Source organism: Hippopotamus amphibius, chromosome 6, assembly GCF_030028045.1.
Source record: "Hippopotamus amphibius kiboko isolate mHipAmp2 chromosome 6, mHipAmp2.hap2, whole genome shotgun sequence".
NCBI classification, from domain to species: Eukaryota; Metazoa; Chordata; class Mammalia; order Artiodactyla; family Hippopotamidae; genus Hippopotamus; species Hippopotamus amphibius.
In genome coordinates this window covers 33,434,110-33,457,358 of record NC_080191.1, presented here as the reverse complement: position 1 = coordinate 33,457,358, position 23,249 = coordinate 33,434,110, and the positions used below count along the sequence as shown (strand labels likewise).

Genomic DNA, 23,249 nt, shown 5'->3' with positions numbered 1-23,249 from the left:
CCTAAAAATATCTTACAAAAAACTTTTCAACATAATAATTTTTAAACTATAGTAAAGGTGTTTATCCTATATTGTATATAAATAGGCAGGTTTTTATCCACATTGCCTATTTGTTAGAAAGTTTCAATAAGGAAAAGAAACATAATACTAACGTTTTAAAAAGTAAACTAGACATGGAGGAACCTGAAATGCATTTTACTAAGTAAAAGAAGCCAATCTGAAAAGACTACATATGATATGACTCTAACTATGTGATATTCTGGAAAAGGCAAAACTGGAGACATTATAAAGATCAGTGGTTACCAGAGATTAAGGGGGAGGGAGAAATAAATAGTGGGAGGATTTTTAGGACAGTTAAACTATTCTGCATGACACTATAATGGTAGATATCTGTCATTACACATTCATCCAAACCCACAGAATGCACAACACCAAGAATGAACCCTAATGTAAACTATGGACTTTGAGTGACAGTGACGTGTCAGTGCAGTTTCATGGATTATAATAAATTTATCACTGTGGTGTACGATGTTGATAGTGGGGGAGATTGTGAGTATGTGGGGACAGAGGGTATATGGGAACTCTCTGTACTTTCCATTCAATTTTGCTGTGAACCTAAAACTGCTCTAAAAAATAAATCTATTTACAAAAATAAAAAAAAAAAAAGTAAACTAAAGTCTTCTAGTTATATCATTTCAGATAACACTTCTCAATCATCATATATCTGGAACATTATATAAGATTTAAGAATAAATGTTAATATCTTTGTCTTGATTTTTTCAAAGTCTCATAATATATACTTAAATACCTAGGTTTAAAAAGAGTTCAGATTCTGAGGATGAACCACTAACAGATCTCATAACTTTGTTTATTCATTTGTTCCCCAACCAGAAAATCATGTAAGGAAGTACAGTTTAAAAATTATTAAAAATGTATGTTAAATTATTTTATTATAAAAGTGTAGTGTAGAAAATTAGAAATACAAATAAGAAAAAAAATCCCTTTTTTTATCATACTGAGTTTTTAAAGACTACACCAGCTTCCTACAAAATCTCCCACTTTTTAATTTCAAATACACACACATACCTTAAATATATTTTTAATTACATAAAATCATCTAGACAACAAGTTGAGAGATAATGAGTTTGAAATATAAAGTTTCTAGAAATCAAATGCTTTTTTATTTCTTCTGTACTATGACTATAATAATAATATGCATTAACTAATGGTAACTACTTAATTTGTAATTTGATGGTTTTTCAGAGATAGCAACTATAGGTCACCTTATCATCATGGACACATAAAGTAAGAAACTGGTAAATTACTAGTTAACTGGTCCTGGAAGGACAGAGTCATTTAATAATTAAAGCTTGACTGTCAGGTTACAAGCCTATAATCAATTGAATTCTATTCTACTTTTGCCTTAGTAAAGCAGAATTCTGCAATTTTTTAGGCTCAAAACTTCAACTCCAGATCTAGTAACTGATGCTACTACTTACATCAGTTTCTACAATGAGGTTGATGATATTAGAGGCAGCAGGTAACATTTACTGAGCTCTTACTATCTGCAAGGTACAGTTTTAAGTGCTTAACATGTTAATTACTTCATCAATCCTCTTATCAACCCTAGAGGTAGGCACTATTACCTAAATGTCGGTAGCAGATAAAAAACTGGGCCTTAAAAAGTTGAAGTAATTTGCACATGGTCACTCAAGTAACTAATAGAGCCAGAATTCAGAATTCTGAACTATTAATGCCATGAACTTCTATATCATATCCTCTGCTTACAATTGAGAGACTTTGCCATAGTGTCTCTTCCTACAAATCTGATGACCTGGAAAGTCAGTCCCCCAAATTAAAAATATTATTTTGGATATGTGCAAATAGTATGTTAAAACAGATGACAAAGAGGTGTAAGTGCCCACTGTTGCCAAGAAAAGAAAAACTACAATAAAAAGGACAAATGTTTTAAATTTTTTGTATGCCGCTAGCATAACAATAACACTTACTGTGATAAACCAATAGGAATTCACTTTATAAACCAGTCTTGATAAGAAGCTAAGCTGATCAGCTGGTGCCAGAACATGAAGGTGCAAGTGGGAAATGGAACAGAATGGTGGCATGTGGAAACCCATTCTGAAACAGCAAGGTAGAGATAATTGACAAATTAGTTCTACAGTAGTTTAAAATTATATTTTCAGGTTAAAATACATAAATATTAAAGATATCCGAAACAGGTTACCTGAGGTTGGCAGATTACTACTCAAACATCTCTTTCACTGTTTTTCTTTATAAACTTCAGAGTATTCGCAGTTACTCTTCATGTTGAAGTTCACAGAGAAAGGCTTTCACAGAATATTATGCCTCTGTATATAAACCTTATGAATTCTGAGCTAGCATTATGTCTTATCACTTCAGTTCTTATCATATTAACCTTTAATTCTCCTAAAAGAGGTCTCTGCAGTGAATCTTAAAATTACTGGATACTCAAGTAGAAGTAGGATTCTTTTTTCCAAGACACAGCCAACAGATGGCATACTTTCTCCTTTAATAAAGTGGTCACTTCCTTGCCCTCACTGAAAAAACTTTATCACTTAAAACTATTCATAACTATTTGCTTTATAAAATATTTACAAAATAAAAGCCATATATGAGAAACCAAAAGCCAACATCGTTCTCAGTGGGGAAAAACTGAAAGCATTTCCTCTAAGAACAGCAACAAGACAAGGGTGCCCACTCTCACCATTATTATTCAACATAGTTTTGGAAGTTTTAGCCACAGCAATCAGAGAAGAAAATGAAATAAAAGGAATCCAAATTGGAAAAGAAGAAGTAAAATTGTCACTCTTTGCAGATGACATATTATACATAGAAAACCCTAAAGACTCCACCAGAAAACTGCTAGCACTAATCAATGAATTTAGTAAAGTAGCAGGATACAAAATTAACGTGCAGAAATCTCTTGCATTCCTGTACACTAACAACGAAAAAGCAGAAAGAGAAATTAAGGAAACTCTCCCATTTACCACTGCAACAAAAAGAATAAAATACCTAGGAATAAACCTGCCTAAGGAGGCAAAAGACCTGTATGCAGAAAATTATAAGACAATAATGAAAGAAATCAAAGATGATACAAACAGATGGAGGAACATACCATGTTCTTGGATTGGAAGAATCAACATTGTGAAAATGACTGTACTACCCAAAGCAATTTACAGATTCAACGCAATCCCTATCAAATTACCAATGGTCAATTTTCACAGAACTAGAACAAGAAATCTTATGATTTGGATGGAAATGCAAAAGACCCTGAATAGCCAAAGCAATCTTGAGAAGGAAAGATGGAGTTGGTGGAATTAGGCTTTCTGACTTCAGACTATACTACAAGGCCACAGTGATCAAGACAACATGGTCAGATAGGATCAAGATGGCGGAGTAGGAGGATGTGCGCTCACTCCCTCTTGCAAGAGCACCAGAATTACAACTAAATGCTGAACAATCATCAACAGAAAGACACTGGAACTCACCAAAAAAGACACCCCACATCCAGAGACAAAGGAGATGCCACAATGAGATGGTAGGAGGGGCGCAATCGTGTTAAAATCAAATCCCATAAATGCTGGGTGGGTGACTCAAAAGCTGGAGAACAGTTATACCGCAGAAGTCCACCCACTAAAGTGAGGGTTCTGAGCCCCACGTCAGGCTTCCCAACCTGGGAGTCCAGCAATGGGAGAAGGAATCCCCAGAGAATCAGACTTTGAAAGCCAACGGGATTTGATTGCAGGACCTCCACTAGACTGGGGGAAACAGAGAATCCACTCTTGGAGGACACACAAAAATGTGTGCTTACCAGGACCCAGGGGGAAAGAGCAGTGATCCCATAGGAGACTGAAGCAGACCTACCTGCTGGTGTTGGAGGGTTGCCCGCAGAGGTGGGGGGCAGCTGTGCCTCACCAAGGAGACAGGGCCACTGGCAGCAGGGGTTCTGGGAAGTGCTCATTGGCCTGAGCCCTCCCAGAGTCTGCCATTAGCCCCACCAAAGAGCCTGTGGGCTCCAGTGCGAGGCGGCCTCAGACCAAACAACCAACAGGGTGGGAACAAAGCCCCATCCATTGGCAGACAAACAGATTAAACTTTTACTGAGCTCTGCCCACCAAATCAGATTAAAGTCTTACTGAGCTCTGCCCACCCAGCCCTACCCACCATCAGTCCCTCCCTTCAGGAAGAACCCATGAGCCTCCTAGATAGCTTCCTGCACGAGAGGGCAGACAGCAGTATCAAGCAGTATCAGCAGTATTTCGTCTTGTGGAACTGAAAACTACAGCCCCAAAAAGATAGAGAAAAATGAAACAGCAGAGGACATTGTACCAGATAAAGGGACAGGATAAAACCCCAGAAAAACAACTAAATGAAGAGAAGATAGGCACCCTTCCAGAAAAAGAATTCAGAATAATGATAGTGAAGATGATCCAGGACTTTGAAAAAAGACTGGATGCAAAGATCGAAAAGTTTACCAAAGACCCAGAAGAATTAAAGAGCAAACAAACAGAGATATGCAACACAATAAGTGAAATGAAAAATACACTAGAAGGAACCAACAGCAGATTAACTGAGGCAGAAGAGCGAGTAAGTGACCTGGAAGACAGAATGGTGATCATCACTGATGCAGAAAAGAATAAAGAATGAAAAGAACTGAAGACAGCCTAAGAGACCTCTGGGACAATGTTAAACACACCAACATTCACATTATAGGGGTCACAGAAGGAGAAGAGAGAGAGAAAGGACCCGAGAAAATATTGGAAGAGATTATAGTTGAAAACTTCCCTACCATGGGAAAGGAAATAGCTACTCAAGTCCAGGAAGCACAGAGAGTCCCAGGCAGGATAAACCCAAGGAGAAACATGCCAAGACATATAGTAGTCAAACTGACAAAAATTAAAGACAGAGAAATGTTATTAAAAGCAACAAGGGAAAAACGACAAATAACATACAAGGGAACTCCCATAAGGTTAACAGCTGATTTCTCAGCAGAAACTCTGCAAGCCAGAAGAGAGTGGCATGATATATTTCAAGTGATGAAAGGGAAGAACCTACAACCAAGATACTCTTCCCAGCAAGGATCTTATTCAGATTCGATGGAGAAATCAAAAGCTTTACAGACAAGCAACTGCTAAGAGAATTCAGCACCACCAAACCAGCCCTACAACAAATGCTAAAGGAACTCCTCTAAGTGGGAAACATAAGAGAAGAAGAGGACCTACAGAAACAACAACAAAACAATTAAGAAAATGGTAATAGGAACATACACATCAATAATGACCTTGAATGTAAATGGACTAAACGCACCAACCAAACGACACAGACTGGCTGAATGGATACAAAACCAAGACCCATATATATGCTGTCTACAAGAGACCCACTTCAGACCTAGGGACACATACAGATGGAAAGTGAGGGGATGGAAAAAGATATTCCATGCAAATGGAAATCAAAAGAAAGCTGGAGTAGCGATACTCATATCAGATAAAATAGACTTTAAAATAAAAATGTTACAAGAGACAAGAAAGGACACTACATAAAGATCAAGGGATGAATCCGGGAAGAGGAGATAACAATTATAAATATATATGCACCCAATATAGGAGCACCTCAATACATAAGGCAAATGCTAACAACTATGAAAGAGGAAATCGACAGTAACACAACCATAGTGGGGGACTTTAACACCCCACTTACACCAATGCACAGATCATCCACACAGAAAATTAATAAGGAAACACAAGCTTTAAATGACACAATAAATCAACTTGATTTAATAGATATCTATAGGACATTACATCCAAAAACAGCAGATTACATGGTCTTCTCAAGTGCACATGGAACATTCTCCAGGATAGATCACATTTTGGGTCATAAATCAAGCATTGGTAAATTCAAGAAAATTGAAATCGTATCAAGCATCTTTTCTGACCACAACGCTATGAGGTTAGAAGTCAATTATTGGAAAAAAACTGTAAAAAACACAAACACATGGAGGTTAAACAATACGCTACTAAATAACCAAGAGATCACTGAAGAAATCAAAGAGGAAATCAAAAAATACCTAGAGACAAATGACAATGAAAACACAATGATCCAAAACCTATGGGATGCAGCAAAGGCAGTTCTAAGAGGGAAGTTTATAGCAATACAATCCTACCTCAAGAAACAATAAAATCCCAAATAAACAATCTAAGCCTACACCTAAAGAAACTAGAGAAAGAAGAGCAAACAAAACCCAAATTTAGTAGACAAACTGGGACATTTGTAGAAACATGGATGGACTAGAGACTGTCATACAGAGTGAAATGAGTCAGAAAGAGAAAAACAAGTACTGTATATTAACACATATATGTAGACTATAAGAAAATGGTACAAATCAACTGGTTTGCAAGGCAGAAATAGAGACACAGATGTAGAGAATAAACAGATGGACACCAAGTGGGGAAAGCAGGGAGGGTTGGGGGGGAATGAATTGGGAGATTGGGATACCAAATTGTACACTGTAAATATATGCAGTTTATTGTCTGTTAACTGTATCTCAATAAAAGTTCTTAAAAAAAAGAAAAAAAATTAATTAAAAAAAAAAAACAAAAACAAAAAAACAAATGGGACCTAATGAAACTTAAAAGCTTTTGCACCATAAACAAAGCAAGAAGACAACTCTCAGAATGGGACAAAATACCTGCCAATGAAGCAACGGACAAAGGATTAATCTCCAAAACATACAAGCAGCTCATGCAGCTTACTACCAAAAAAGCAAATAACCCAATTCACAAATGGGTGGAAGACCTAAATAGACATTTCTCCAAGGAAGACATACAGATGGCCAACAAACACATGAAAAGATGCTCAGCATCACTAATCATTAGAGAAATGCAAGTCAAAGCCACAATGAGGTATCACCTCACACTGGTCAGAATGGCCATCATCCAAAAATCTAGAAACAACAAATGTTGGAGAGGGCATGGAGAAAAGGCAACTCTCCTGCACTGTTGGTGGGAATGTAAGTTGGGAAAGCCACTATGGAAAACAGTTTGGAGGTTCCTTAAAAAACTACAAATAGAACTACCATATGATCCAGTAATCCCGCTACTGGGCATATACCCAGAGAAAATCATAATCCCAAAAGAAACATGTACCATAATGTTCATTGCAGCTCTATTTACAGTAGCCAGGACATGAAAGCAACCTAAATGTCCATCAACAGATGAATGGATAAAGAAGATGTGGCATATATATACAATAGAATATTTCTCAGCCATAAAAAGGAATGAAATGGAGCTATAAATAACGAGGTGGATAGACCTAGAGTCTGTCATACAGAGTGAAGTAAGCCAGAAAGAGAAAAACAAATATTGTATGCTAACTCATATATACGGAATCTTAAAAAAAAAAAAATGGTATTGATGAACCCAGTGACAGGGCAAGAATAAGGATGCAGATGCAGAGAATGGACTGGAGGACACGGGGTTGGGGGGGCGGGGGGCAAAGAGGAAGCTGGGATGAAATGAGAGAGTAGCATAGACATATATACACTACCAACTATAAAATAGATAGCTAGTGGGAAGTTGCTATATAACAAAGGGAGATGAACTGGATGATGGGGGATGCCTTAGAGGGCCAGGACAGGGAGAGCTGGAGGGAGTCCTGGGAGAGAGGGAATATGGGGATATATGTATAGATACAGCTGATTCCCTTTGGTGTACCTCAAAAGCTGGTACATGTGTGTAAAGCAATTATATTCCAATAAAGAGCTAAAAAGAAAACAAAAAAAACTTCAGACCTTTTGGGCCAACACCTCTACTTCCAGCAATCAGTCTGAGAAAATTATTAGAGCTGCAAACATTTATGTATACATGTGGATATTAATCACAGCATTATATATGGTAACAAAAAATTGTAAGAATCTTAATGTCCAACCATAGCAGAATATTTAAATGAATCCTGGTGGAGCCCAATGATAGACTGTGATATAGCCATTAGAAATCTTATTCTTTGAAGAATATTTGATGATGGTAAACGCTCACACTGTGGGGACTTCCCTGGTGGCACAGTGGCTGGGAATCCGCCTGCCAATGCAGGGGACATGGGTTCGAGCCCTGCCCTGGGAAGATTCCACATGCCATGGAGCAACTAAGCCCGTGTGCCACAACTATTGAGCCTGTGCTTTAGAGTCCGTGAGCCAGAACTATTGAGGCCAATGTGCTGCAACTATTGAAGCCCACGCACCTAGGGCCCATGCTCCACAAGAAGAGAAGCCACTACAATGAGGAGCCTGTGCACAATGAAGAGTAGCCCCCGCTCGCAGCAACTAGAGAATGCCCGTGTGCAGCAGCGAAGATCCAACGCAGCCAATAAATTAATTAATAAAAAATAAATAAATAAACAAAAAAGAATCCGCCTGCCAGTGTAGGGGACATGGGTTTGAGTCCTGGGCTGGGAAGATCCTCCATGCCACAGAGCAACCAAGCCCGTGGGCCACAACTACTGAGCCTGTGCTCTAGAGTTCTGGAGCTACAACTACTGACCCTGTGTGCCACAACTACTGAAGCCCAAGCACCTAGAGCCTATGCTCCACAACAAGAAAAGCCAACACACTGAGAAGCCCACACAGCCCACCAAAGAGCAGTCCTCATTCTCTGCAACTAGAGAAAGCCCGCATGCAGCAATGAAGACCCAACACAGCCAAAAGTAAATAAATAAATAATTATTTCTTAAATGCTCACACTGTACTTAATAGAAAAAGACAGAACATATGACTTTGTAGTCAGTACAATCCCAATTTTTAAGAGTATTTTTCTTATGGGTATATGAATACGTGTGTATGTAGAAAATTCTGGAAAACTATGAAATAATATTAACTAACAGTTGTTTCCTTTGGTTCATGGGGTTACAGATAAATATTGTTTTCTTAATTGTTCTTTCCAATATTGTCTAATACTTATAAAATGAATGTGAATTTGAACTTAAAAAAAATATTTACAAGAGAATTCCTTTGGTAAAAGAAAAGTAATATGAGTTAACCTCTTAAAAATCCACTTACAGTTTTATAAGTCGACTTTGTAAGTGGAGCAAGGCACACCTGTAACAATAATCCAAGCCTAGAAATATCTGCCTGTTCAAACTAGAAATGAGTCTCAATTTTTAAGAAAAGACTAAAAATGACTGGGAATGTGGTAAGAAAGCAAGGAGAGGTGCTATACTGCAGCAATACAGGACAGACTGTGGAGTCAGATCTGCAATACCTATTGAAAAGCTTCCACCACTACCTAGAAAAGAAGACTAGGTTTTCCCACTATGAAACAGGAGTCTCATAATGGAATCAAGTAATCTAAAAGCTAGAAGCAACTCAAGGGTTCACTCACCCTTGTCATTTTAAAGTTTTAAAGGTGGGGAAACCAATATCCAAAAAGTTGAAGGGACTTCCCAAAGTCACAAAGTCAGGGAGTGGTAGAGCTAAGATTGAAACCCAGGGCTCTTGACAACTAGTCCAATGTTCATTCTTAAGCACTCCTGTGACTGGGAAGGGAACATGTTTACTTTGACCAAAGGGTCTCAAATACCATCTGCTCCTTGTCATTATCAGCTTTGGATATAGTTCATGACAGTTTTCACAGGATTTTCACAATCTCATTTTAGTCTACAAGGAGGCAGAGCCTTGGAGAGGTTAAATGACTTGTTTAGGTAACACAGTCAGTACAAGTACAGTAACGCAAGTAACATGGATAGCGTGAGAATTCAGGCCCCTAAATTCCAGTTCAAAGGTGTCAGAAGTAATCTCCACTATATCTGCCTTGGTACTGCTTTGATCATACAAGGCAAAATCAGAAACCTTTTAAAAAGAAAAAAAAATAGATTAATTGAAATAGTTCCCAAATTGAATATTGTGTGCTTTTACTCAAACTTTGGTTAATGTCAGAGTTCAGTTCAACAAATTCAAGTTACTTTCATGCTGGAAGGGAGAAGGGTAATAATGTATTTTTAAATCATATAAAAGAAATTTTTTCTAAGGAAATTCAGTTTGCACACAATTTTATAGGAATGCACATATTGAACAAACAAAAGAGGTCTAAGTAACTAATTTTACCTACTCACTGCTTGAATATACTTGTCTGTACAAACAAACTATAAGTGGTGATTATCAGACGATGTTGAGATGTGAGAAAAGTTTTGTTTATTAAATTTACCAATGAACCATATATTCACTTTCAGGAAAACTGCATTTAAACCATGAACTCTGCCATCTCTGCTTTCATCATCCTGAGGAAATAACATTTCAGAAAAACCAACTGCATATATTGGTTTCTATCTGGAAGTATACATACCTTGAATTTTGGAAGTCAGTGAAATTATTCCTTTCAAGAATGGTTTTTCCAACAGTTACCATGTTCTCAACTATAAAACAGAAAAGAAACTACATTATACTATAGGAGACATTAAGTTCACTACATAGTTGTTAACCTGAACTTTTAGGGTCTTAGTAAAAAGTCATATCAAACAGATATACATTTAAAGACTCACTCAATACTTCTAAATTACTTAGAAGTTTGCTTACCAACAACTGAAATGAAGGTTCAGCCTATCACAAACCATCACACATAAGCTGACTTTGAACAGCTGTTGAGGGATATTATCAAGTGACTATTTAGGACATCTGATCCTACTGAGGCCTAATTCTAATCATAAGCAAATCAAGTAATTAAAAAAAATTGTTTGAGTTAAGAAGACAAGAAAACTTTGAACTTGTCTTTGAACTCAAATTAGGAATATTACATCCCTTCATATTAGCCCAGCTGTGACTAGCTAAATGTTTGTTTTGGCTTCCAAACTCTCATTTGCCTTAGCATCTTTATTGCCTCAATGTTTTATGGCCTTCAGGCGGGACTAGGCTTCCCTATTAAAAAAATTTGGTAACCTGAGATCTTCAAAGCACAATGCCATATTTTAGATCTCTTTTGTTTCTGAATGGTGTAATCAAGCATCTGAAAAGAGAAATGAAAGAATCTGCAGAGAATAGTTGTTATAATAAGGCTTATAATATCATTGCTAACAGTTTACTTCTCTAAGTCAGGCTTGAGTGGGAAGGCTTCCATGACAAGGCCAGAACCACATGGTCAAAAAAAAGCTCATGTTACTTCAAGCCAGCCTGAATCTTGCCTTCTTTTAAAAATACTCTCAAGATGCAGGGGGTGGGGGGAGGGGTAAATTAGGAGGCTGGGATTAACATATACACACTACTATATATAAAATAGATAACCAACAAAGACCTACTGTATAGCACAGGGAACTATACTCAATATTTTGTGCTGATCTATAAGGTAAAAGAATCTGAAAAAGAATACATACACATACACACACACACACACACACACACACACACACACACACACACACACACACACACCTATAACTGAATTGCTGTGCTGGCCTCCATCTGTTGGAATGAGCATGAAACGTACTGATAGAATTTAAGATGACTAAAGAATTTTACAATATCTAGAAAAAACAGTTTAAAAACTGGTAATTCAGTAGTCTAAACACTAATAAACCACATATTGAGGTTTTCATCAAAGTGATTTCTTAGTCACCTTCAAAAATCTGGCCCAATTTATCTATCTTGCCAGCTACCTTAAAGTATTGACCAAACCAATCCCATACCTGATGACAATGACTAGCAAAGCAGATTTGAAGTAAACTTAGCAATGTCTTAGTAAACTGTAGCTGACAAGTCACAGATAACATAGATAATAGGAAAATACAGGATAATCCTGTAAGAGATAAGATTTCAGAATCTCTTTTTCAGAGGCTAAAAGTTCATCACTAAAATCTCATAATTAAACTCTGATCCTGCTTCATCTACACAGGAAATTACAAGGCAGGAAACTACAAGACAGGTACCGATATGGTCTCACTTTCAGACAATATGAGCTCATATGCCACAGTATAACTTAAATTTGTTTATAACTTTTTAAAAATTAATTTTTATTAGAGTATAGTTGCTTTACAATGTTGTATTAGTTTCCACTATACAGCAAAGTGAATCAGCTATATATATACATATATCCTCTCTTTTTTGGATTTCCTTCCCATTTAGGTCACCACAGAGCATTGAGTAGCATTCCCTGTGCTATACAGTAGGTTCTCATTAGTTGTCTATTTTATACATAGTAGTGTATATATGTCAATCCCAATCTCCCAATTCACCCTACCCACCCCACCTTGTTATCCACAAGTTTGTTCTCTATGTGTGTATCTCTATTTCTGTTTTGCAAATGAGTTCATCTGTATCATTTTTCTGGATTCCACAATATAAGCGATATTATACGATATTTTTCTCTTTCTGACTTACTTCACTCTTTATGACAGTCTCTAGGTCCATCCACGTCTCTGCAAATGGCACAATTTCGTTCCTTTTTATGGCTAATATCCCACTGTATATATGTACCACATCTTCTTTGTCCATTCTATTTGTTTATAACTTTTCACATAACCTTTCACTTTCAGAATCAAGAAAGTTATCATTTAAAAAGCATGAAGAGGCATTATCTTTGGGAGATTTTAAAGATTAAATAACATGATATCTGAGATTTGCTTAACATCCACTGTGGGAGAAGGTTAATGTATGTAAAAAGTTTGGCCACAAGTTAATAAATGTTGAGGTTGGGTGATAAATACATGGAAACTATACTATTTTCTTTGTTTTTGCAAATATTTGAAAATTTTCATAATGAAAGTTTCAAAAAGCCATAATGCTCCTTTATCACAATAGCTGGCTAAACTGTTTCTTTTCAGTTGCCACTGTCATCACTGATGCCAATTCAAGATGAAATAACGATGAAGAATATTGCCATCAACTTACTCAGTTCTATTTGATCTTTCTTTAGGTATCTGCAGTTTCCAATATGCTTCTTTGGCACCACAAGATAATGATGAGGTGCTGCTGGTTTAATATCCTTGAAGCAAACTAGGTCTTCATTCTAAAGGAAAAATGTCATTTGTTAGTGAATATTTAGGAAGAATTTCCTAATGCTGTTCTGGCATGTCTTAAACATCATAAATCTCAGTCTGATAGGGAAATGGTACTTATGTTACAACTAATCTCCACTGGGCAATTTTGTGATTATGCATTATGTCCATAAAGACAAGCTTTAGCTTCCTTCATGAGATGCTCATTTATTCCAGAGAAGAAAAAGACATATAAAGTCAATTTTGGGAAAATAATTATGAATAAAGTTCATTAAAACTTCATTAGCAAAATCCCAGAGTTTTGTTTTTTAATTTCATTATATATTTCTCCATTTCTACCTTAAGGTTTTTCTACTCCTAATATGTACTTTTAAAGGTCTGACTACAGAATCATAGCAAGACTGATAAATTCTTTTTTATATTTAATTTTTTTCCAGAGTGACATTTTCTTCAACTATAACATCATCTACCATCTACATATCCATTTTTAAACATTTTTTACAACAATTACAAATACTTTTTCTTTATGTTTACTTGCCACTTTATAGCACTAAAACGACTCTGAAATGCTGAAACAAACTCCAGTATACTGTACTAAGTTATGTGCCCAGTCCATTACATGTTGGCATCAGTATTCTGGTTTATATACTCTACACAGTAATGTAAAGAAAAAAGAAAAGGAAACAAAAAAGGGAGTCTTTCAACCTATCAACATTTGAGTTGCAAGTTTTTCCAAGAGAAAAACCTATATTCCCTAAATAACCTTATTCAATATCTTATATTAAAAAATTAGTCAAAATTAAATAAAATCAGTAACAATAAGCATAGCTTCCCTCAGAAAAATTACCAGAATGCACTGTTTCTCATTAGTTCTCCGTTCTAAGAACTAAAATTCAATTGGAACAAGGGCCTCATAGCCATGCCAATAATCTTGATTTCAATGAGAATAATGATGAAAGGCAATTGTACATACTGTACTATGAACTTTCTTATCAGTATCCATACTGCTCATTTAAGCTTCAGGTGACTGACAAACTGACTTCCTGTGAGATGAATGGGACTTTTTGTCTAATTTAGCCCCCAGCAGAGCCACGATTGAATTGGAAGGCAGCAAAAACAAGGTATTATTATGTGTCCCTTTCTTACCTCAAGGCTTCTATAAAATATCCACAATATCACTCTATTAAATACTGGTTAAACATTGATTTTGTTGCTATCCTCATTTACATACCTTCAACCAAGAGCTAACATGTGGAGGCACAGCAACCCCAAATTCTCGATTATTTTTCCAGCTATTGAGTGTAATCTGACTATGAGAATAGAGAGGGGGGAAAACTGTAACTTTTAAGATCTTGAGGTAAACACAGTGATGGGTCAACTGAACATTGTGAGCTAGGAGGAAAGTACACAGACAAGAAGTGAATTGAGGTGCCTGCCTACAGCAACAGGGATTTACACTGTGTTTAAAGAAAATGAGAATCCTTATTGTCCCCAAACTTTCAGGAAAAGTCTATAGCAACTGTGCTTTGCGTAAATGTACCAGGAAAATGAAAGGAAAAGAATCTGTTACTCTCTTAGGCTGATGCAAGACAAAGGTTTGAGGCTGAGATAGAAAATTTAGTAGAAACAGAAAATTGTAAGAGGGATAATGTATGCAACACACTCAGTCCCAAGAGGAAATCTGATATACTAGCGAGAGTGATGGGTTTCCTGCAACTCAGGGGCAGAGACTCAGACCAGATTGAGTCTTGCATGCACATACACATATATATTTAAATTTATGTAAATATGTATACATGTGTATCTATATGTATAAATACGTGTGTGTATATACACATATGTATATATGTATATATATGTGTGTGTGTATATATATATAAATATATAGTCCCAGAAGGTTGGATGACTTAGGGAACCCCAAGAGCTAACCCTAACCCTAAAATAACAAACATGACAACTGTATCAATTTTAATCCATTTTTATTATGGTTTTTCTGTCTAGCAGTGACTTTAAATACTGATATCCATGGAATGTTTTAGAAAAGGATAAGATCAAAGACCATAATGTTTTTGAATGTTTTAAGTTTTCCATTACTTATCTAATGCTTCCAGCTGAGAAACAACTAATATAGGGGGTCAAGTCTAGAACAACAAAACTGTACTTCCCAGATTGATTTATAACCCAACAATTTTATATGTCCTTATTTCCCCCTTAATTATAGCACTAACTTTTAAAAATCCAGAGGTAATTCTGGTACAGAATACATCCTGATTAGAATTATCTTGAGATAATATAGCTGAATTCTACCTCAAAGCAGGAGTAACACTTCTTCAGATTCATGAAACTACAAAGTGCCAGTCTAAAGAATAACAGGAGAAAAAAATTAAAGAAGCTCCTAAAAATCTGCTGCCTTATATGACTCAGCCATAAGAATGAACCAAATGCCCAGTTCTGTCTCTGTCTCCCAAAACCCTATTTTGAAGGATTCTGTTTACTAAATGTCATATGTGAATACTTTCTCAATTCTTATTAATTTACAAAACTACCAATTGACATAATTGTCATCATCACTAGTAGATGAAATTCCTGTCAAAAGCAAAGCAACTGGATGTTTTATTTAGCCGATGCAATCAATGATTGAATTAGATTTCCATTAAACTTTCTAAAATACTGAAACTGGCTCTCTGATGTCACCCTCTCCTCGTTGACCTATCCAATATTTAGACTCTTCATTTAAAAGAAAGACTGTCCTCCCATTCCACAGATAAACAGGCAAAAAATATGAAATAACATTTGTACAAGGCTATTCTTTGCAGCATGACTTATGATAGCAAAAGACTGAAAATAACCCAAGTGTCCATAATTCAACTAAGACTAGCTGAATAAATTACAGTAAATCCATACAGTGGAATATTGTGTAGCTATAAAAAGGAATGAGGAAGACCTCTACACTTATGAAATCATTTCTAGAATATACTCCTAAGGTTAAAAAAAAAAAAAGGCATGGAACAAGACTGGTTAGGCTATCTTTTGTGTAAGAAGGGGGACTATAAATATAAACACATGCATACATAAAATTTACTCACAAAGGAAAAATAAACCAAAAATATTTTTTAAAGGTTTCCTGCAGGGAAAGAGGAACAGGGTAGAGACAACAAGAGAATGGATACTAGACTTCAAATGTACTTTGCTCTACAATTTTGATTTTAAAAGTACCATACATTTTTGGACTTAAAAAAAAAAAGTAGTCCTTAGAAACTGAAAACAAACAGAAACAACTGAACCTAGCTGTATGTCATGTTGGTAGCATAACCACATACAAAAAGATAACTCCAAGTGACTTTAAAATACAGAATTTTGACTATCTATCCCTTAATGACACCCACTAAAAGGAAATTTTTCATTTCAATTCAGATCATAGGCAAAATTCTCAAGTGTAGGACATGCCATATTCACCTCTGAGCTCCAAGTGAATAACACATAGTAAGCCTGCAAAACTGCTTAATAAATGACAGCTGCTTAAATAGAAAAAGCTACCAATACTCCCTCACCTACCCCTTAAAAAATGTGTCATTAGGGTTTTCATATACTTTTCCACAGAAATAGATTTTTCCATGATCTTTCCGTCTCTTTGCAAAAGACCTTCTTAAAGCTGAAATTACAGCCATTTTTTTTTTTTTATTACAACAGTGTTTCTTACACTTTTGTCATTATCTAAAGGTTCCTCCTAAGGAACCTTTAGACTCTTCTTCCTAATTCACCCCAGTGATATTTTAATATCACAAATATGTTGTGTATCTATCATGTCCTATATGGTACAGATGTACTTTATATACATATAGATAAAGAGTAAACATTTTTTACCCCTCCCTTGTCCCTGCCCCATACAAGAACACCAATTTTTACCCTTTTTGAGAATACGTGGATTAGACAAACAGCTAGTCTATCTTGACTTCTTTATCACCACTGACTAACCATTTGGGATAAACATCCATTTAAACAAAACAAACTGTGGTGAACGGGGTAGGCTGGCACTCAACCTCCATTCCAAATACTTCTGTGCCTTTCATACTACAGAAACTAAAAAAGCTAAAAATCTCAGGCGGAATTTTGATCTCGCCAATGAGATGTTCTTGGGACTTTGTTGCTTTGAAAAGCTCACCTGAGGCAAAACCATCTTTCTGCTGCTTCTGCTATTCCAGGTGGTAGATATAGTTAGCTCTAAGGCAGTTTCCTTTTTCTTTCTTTCTTTTTCCTCCCATTCCAGTATCCAGTCACTAGCTTATGGGAGTCAAGAGACAGGCATAGAAATCCATTTTTCTGTGAGCATGGACTGCCAGCAGGTATAGTGTAGCTCTGAGGCAGTGTTTCTCAATAGGGAGAAGAAATATGTAGGTGCTATTCGGATTGTGGATGCTACTGGCATTCAGCGCTCAAAGGTCAGGAATGCTACACATCCTGCAATAGGTGGGATTGCCCTGCACAACGAAGCAAATGCCAATGGTACTACCATTAAAAGTATTGCTCAAAAGTGACAGTCACACTGCTTCCTCATCTCTCGATCACACCAGTGGGGACATCCTCATGGAGTCCAGATTCCAGTGGCAGGCACCTGACTCCTACCTTCTTGACTACAGCAGAGAAAACAGCTCCCCAGTGAGCGAGTTCTGCAGTGCTGTTCTTGGTGTCTTTCTTGAAGGCTTTTCCAAACCCTGCTCCTCCAGCCCTTACAATGACTTATTAGCAAATAATTCCCTACGTTAAATCAATTTCTGCTTAAAATTTCCTGTATGGTTTTTCTTTCCTGCATCTGAACTCTGAATGCTATCTAAAGCAAATAAAAAGAAATAACATTTGAAAGAACTTTTCAGTACCATGCCATCTAAGGTGTTAGGTTGATTTAGATTAAATAAGGGGAAAACATTCAAGTTAAACTAGTATTTCCACAGTATGGTCTCAAACAAGGTGAAAATAAACATCTAGCTCAGTGTTTTTCAACCATATTTTCATTAATGCATCTCTAAGGACATTTTTAAGACACTTTTCCCTAATCCCATGCCCATGATATTTTAATACTACAGGTATACTCTTTATCTGTTTATGTAAGATATATATCTTTGCCTCATACATGAAAAGAGTAAGATACCGCCCACCAAGAACCGATTTTCACCCCCTTGGGAGTGGTATCTCCCCCACTGAGAATGCATGGTCTAGCATTTGCTTAGCTTCAATTCTGCAGTACACAGTAAGAAAACTCTTTATAGAGTCCTATGGGGTAAGGAATCTTCTCTAGCTTTTGCCAGAAAGGTTTCCCGGACTAACCCCACATGACCCACATGATGCTGATAACTCTAATTAACCCAAATCAAATTTTCTCCTCTGTACTTAATTATAAGTCTACTGTATATAAACCCAATAGTATCTAAATGTTTACAATGAATATATATGAATGAATATATAAATGTTATATATATAACCTAAGACATACGAATTCAGTATTGGGTGATTATTCTCTTTTTAAAAAGATTAATCTTTAATTAGTGAGCTCCTGCACATAGAATCATTTTGAATAATTTAGATTCACTTTTGGAAAAAAACCCAACTTTTTGGAGCACTACTGCACAAGTGGATCTACCTGATGTTCTGTATGATAAGCACAATTATATATATATTTATCCTGCACCCCCATTTAACGTATAAATTAGTTGAAAGTATTGATTGTGTCTAATTTCCTCTATAAAAATGGCTTCTCATATACTTTACTCCGAGAATGTTCCTAACAAAGTAAAATTCCTGACCTTTGGCCAGGAAGATAGCTGTGACAGAAGTTTGGACCAGCCCACACCCTTTGATAACTACTTTTAGACAAAGCTTTCCACAACTACTGGTATCTATTTTCTATTAGTTTTCTTCAACGTTGGTACTGGAGCATGCAAAATTTAAGAGCAATTTTCAAGAATCTAAGAAATATTGAACTCTGTGAAGTTAAAAAACTCACTTTGCTGCTCGCTTATTTAGTTTTAAATTTAGTAAAATAAGGAGTGAATGGAGAGGAACAGCCCCTTCTGACTCCACGCATCAGCGCAGCAGAGGACTACTTTACAGACAGACAACTGAAACATGTATTTTTTTCCCTGTCAGCTGCTTTCTGTCTTCACTTCCTTCTAGCCACTCTTTCTCTAGCCATAAATTCTTAACACTGTCCCACTGCACTTTGGTAACAACTACACAGCAAGGCTCCAACCCTGGGTTGACACAAGCGCCCAGGGTTGGACTGAATCTAGAGTTAGGCTGCTGCTGGAGGGGAGGAAAAAAAACACACACAGCTGAGCAGACATTAAACTGAATGTCTTCAACCTCAACTGACCCTCATCACTACACAAGAATCCTTGTTTCTCTGATCCTCTTTCCCAGCCTATGGGGAGAGCTACTTCAAACTTTTTACTTCAAAATAACCTACATACTTTGCTCCTTCGCCTCCTTCAGGGCTGCATTCAAATGCCACCTTCTTAGTGCAGCTTTTCCTGACTAAAAATTTAAAATTGCATTCCTTTTATTGTATTTTACTTATTATGTTGCTTATTGCCTATTTCCTGTGAGAAAAATGTAAGCTCCATGAGGACAAGGATTTTTGCACATTTTATTTACTGCTATATCTCAATGCCTGCAACAGTGTGCCTGGCACACAGAAGGTGCTCATTCAAATACTGAGTAATGGATAAAAGACTGGGCTTCCTCTTTCCCAGGGACAAAGCTCTATCACTCTGGGCCATTTTAAACCTCTCTTCATTGGCACTTCCCATCAGGATTTAAACACACCAAAGTCGTCACTGTTTTAAAAAGCTTTCTCTTAACCCCTTCTCCTCTTGTAGTTACCACTCCCTTTCCCTTCTCCCCGAGATTGCCAAATTTCCTTTAAAAGCTGTCTATATTTGCTGTCTTCAATTTTTTATCCTCCAGGTTCTTATCAACCACAATCTGCCTTCTGCCTCACCAATGCACTGCAGTTGCTCTCCTCAAGGTCAATGACCATCACTCTAGGGACAGGACCAGCTGTGATCTAAGTTGGCCTCTTTGCAAGCATACTGGAGAGTCACCTAACCCAGATTTAGGATCAGGGAAGGCTGATATCGCTGCCAAGTCCTATATTCTTGACATATTCCCTTCTCTTAGCTTTCTTAGTTTTCCCTCTATTTCTCTGTCCCCTTTTCAGGTCCTCTTCTGTCTCTCTCCTGATGTTACTGTTCTTTAGAGTTCTGTGTAAGGGTCCCTTCACTTCTTACTCTACATATACTTCCTAGATGATCTCATTAATTTCTCTCTTTTCAATTTCCATCTATAAGCTGGCAGTTTCTATGATCTGGGCTAGAGATGCAGATCTCTGCAGTGTCAGATTCCTAAATATCCTTAAATTGATCCACTTTTCTTCATCCACACTACTACATCTTATTTCAGGCCATTATCAGGCTGCATTACCTCACAACCGATCTCCATGCCTCCAGACGGTCCTCTCCAAATCATTCTCCACAATGGTGCCAGATGATCTTTCAAAGATCACACCCTTTCATGGAACTCCTCAACCCCTTTCTTCTAACCCAGCATTAACAATAGCATTAAACACTGCAGAGCTTTGCTTCACTTTTCAAATAAAGCCAAAACTCCTTAATATGAATTACGACAGCTTTAATACTTGGCCCCCTGTCTACTTCTCCAGCCTCATCTTTCACCACTCATCCCCTCAAACTCTATACTCCAGGTATATTGAATTTCTGTTCTCATATGGCAGAAACCAAACCTCGGAAGGTTCTCTTTCCCAGGGACATTCTTCTCTCCTCCTCCTCACCTGACCAATGCCTACTTATTTTTTCACGTCTCACTTCCTCTGGAAAGCATTCCCTAATCTTTTAAATCTGGGTCAGGTACTCCTCCCACGGGCCTTGCAAAATACTGCAGGTGGTAAAACCATCTCACCATAGCACAGGGCACTGTTATCAGTTGGCTGTTCTGTTGATATTGACTGGACTCCACTCTTTAGATTATAAAATCCTGACAGGGACTATCCTTTACCTTGCTCACCACTGAACCTCCAACAGTGCTTAGAAGGAATTCAATTTACTATTAACATGTGAATGAATGATTACTATAAAAACAAACAAAAACAAAAAAGCCCAGAATCTTTGGAGCTGATTTGGTCAAAAGACTGTTTCTTTAAAGGCAAATCGAGCTGGTAGAAGAAAGTGCCTACCAGATATCTGTTTTAAAATATCTGGGCAAAGTCTTAATGCTCTGAAATTTTCCACGTACCCCAACTGTGACAACACTTCTAAGGAACTGGACCCTTTAGTGGACATCAGAATCTACTAAATAATAGTTTGACCTCGGAGCCACTCCTGCCAGCCTGTCTTCAGTCAATCTAACAAACAGGCTTTTCACAATTGCCATTATCTATTTTATACTAGTTTGTCTTCAGTGTCAGTATTAAGAGTGCGCAATGTAAAAGGAGGGTCTAGAAAGGCGGGGGGGAGGGGGTCCCTTTAATAAAATCAGAGGCTATACATGCTATTGTCCACCCAGTACCTCGGCAGCTGCAGAGAGAGACTTTATCACTACATTTTCTCCCCTTAGAACAGCAGAGAGGCCGCTGGTGACACTCCCCACGCCTAAAGAAGTCTATCACTAACACTAGGACACCCAGCCTCCCCCAGCCCCATTTTACACAGCACCCTCCCCACCCGATCCACACCGGCCAGGGGCCCCTCGCGGAGCCCCCAGGGGCGATCGGGTACCCCCCTCCCCCCCCCACGCCCGGCCCCGCGTCGCCGCCCACCTCACAGTACAGGAGTTCAGCGCTGGGATCCTTCCCTGCCGCGATCCGGCAGAATACACACTTGCTGCTGTCCTCGAGCTCCGGGGACGGCGCCGCGACCGCGGTGGTCTCCGCTGGGGACCCCAGAGGTTCTGCGGCCGCCGCTGCCTCAGAGTCGGCCGATGACTTCGTGAAATCGCATTCCTGCTCCTCTGCCATCGCGTCCGCCCCCGCGCCGCTCAGAGCCTCAGGCTTCTCCAAGACAACAGGGCCTACGCAGAATCCTGCACCTCCTAGAATTTACCTCGGAGCGTCGCCCCTAGACTGGCGCTGGGCCGGGCAGGGAGTTGGGCACAAGCGCTGAGCCAGGGCGACGCTATACCGAGGGTGACTCGCTGCGGAGCAGCAAAGCCAAAGGCTGGCCTGCACGCCGGCTGCCACGAGGGGGCATGCGAGGTGGCCGCACGGAAGAGCGGGCGGTGGAGGCAGTCGCCCCGCCCCCTGCGTCTCGTTGGTAACTACGCAGGACTTCCGCCAAAACGCAGGGTCACGCCCTACGTCGCGGTGACGTCACGGGCGCGCCCTATCCTGGGCCCGGGAATCGCAACCTGGTGACTGTTTTGAACGTCGTTTCCCTGAAGCATGTAATGTAAGGTGCCCCAAGAGTGTATAACATGTTTTTAAAAAAAGTTTTTAAAAATTCCTAGGTTTTAGGAGAATGAACAAAATTTCTAGAGCGTTGTTTTCAACACAGATCATAGTTGTTGCTTTGTGTATGCACTTTCAGGCGTGATAATTGTAGGTGCTACCTCAAAATGTCTAACTGAACTTCATATGTCTTTACTTTTTGTTGTTATTGTTGTTAACAGCAGCAGCGAGATGAAAAAGCGGGATTTATCTCATTCTTCATACACAAGTAAATGCAGTATCCTGTAGTTCATAGTCTGAAATATTCCGGAACTTTACTGCCAGTCCCTCATTATGCCTCACCGTGACCACTGCACTATCCTTCTAACTAGTTTCTCCCCTTGAGTTTTCTGCTGCTTAGGCAAAAACCCTGTGTTACCAACCCGAATGCTTGGATTCTTTATAACTTTTCATAAGTCTCAGACTAAACTTTTAAAAGGCTTCTCAGGGCCAGGAAAGCCATGCAAAGGGCTTATCGCAGATTTTGCCTGACAGATTTGGATGAATTCCTCCCTTTTTGAGGTCCCCCCCCAAAATACCTGGAAACTCTTGTACTTGTTTGGAGGTGGCTTTCCGTATTTACTGGATAAAGTTTCTGGGAACCTCTGAGTTTCCAATTTCTGTAGGGATCAGGTAGAGAGAAAATATAGTTCTACTTAGGGCTATAATTTACCAAACTGCTATAAATCATAATTAGCTTGAGGGGAAGGGTTTCCTTATATCTGGAGAACACAGAATAAAAGCCAAT

The 23,249-nt window shown here is 38.1% G+C and overlaps 1 protein-coding gene across 1 annotated transcript in view; it reads right to left on the bottom strand.

Annotated features, from left to right (window-relative positions):
- Positions 1 to 22,265, bottom strand: part of HINT3 (histidine triad nucleotide binding protein 3) — a 32,246-nt gene extending 9,981 nt beyond the window's left edge. The window contains exons 1-4 of the mRNA XM_057738229.1: positions 21,836 to 22,265; positions 12,902 to 13,019; positions 10,368 to 10,437; positions 2,010 to 2,136 (exon numbers count right to left, since the gene is read on the bottom strand). Of these exons, the coding sequence (XP_057594212.1) occupies positions 2,010 to 2,136; positions 10,368 to 10,437; positions 12,902 to 13,019; positions 21,836 to 22,033 (513 nt within the window). The 5' untranslated portion in view covers positions 22,034 to 22,265. The remainder of the gene's footprint in view (positions 1 to 2,009; positions 2,137 to 10,367; positions 10,438 to 12,901; positions 13,020 to 21,835) is intronic.
- Positions 22,266 to 23,249: the final 984 nt, after the last annotated feature.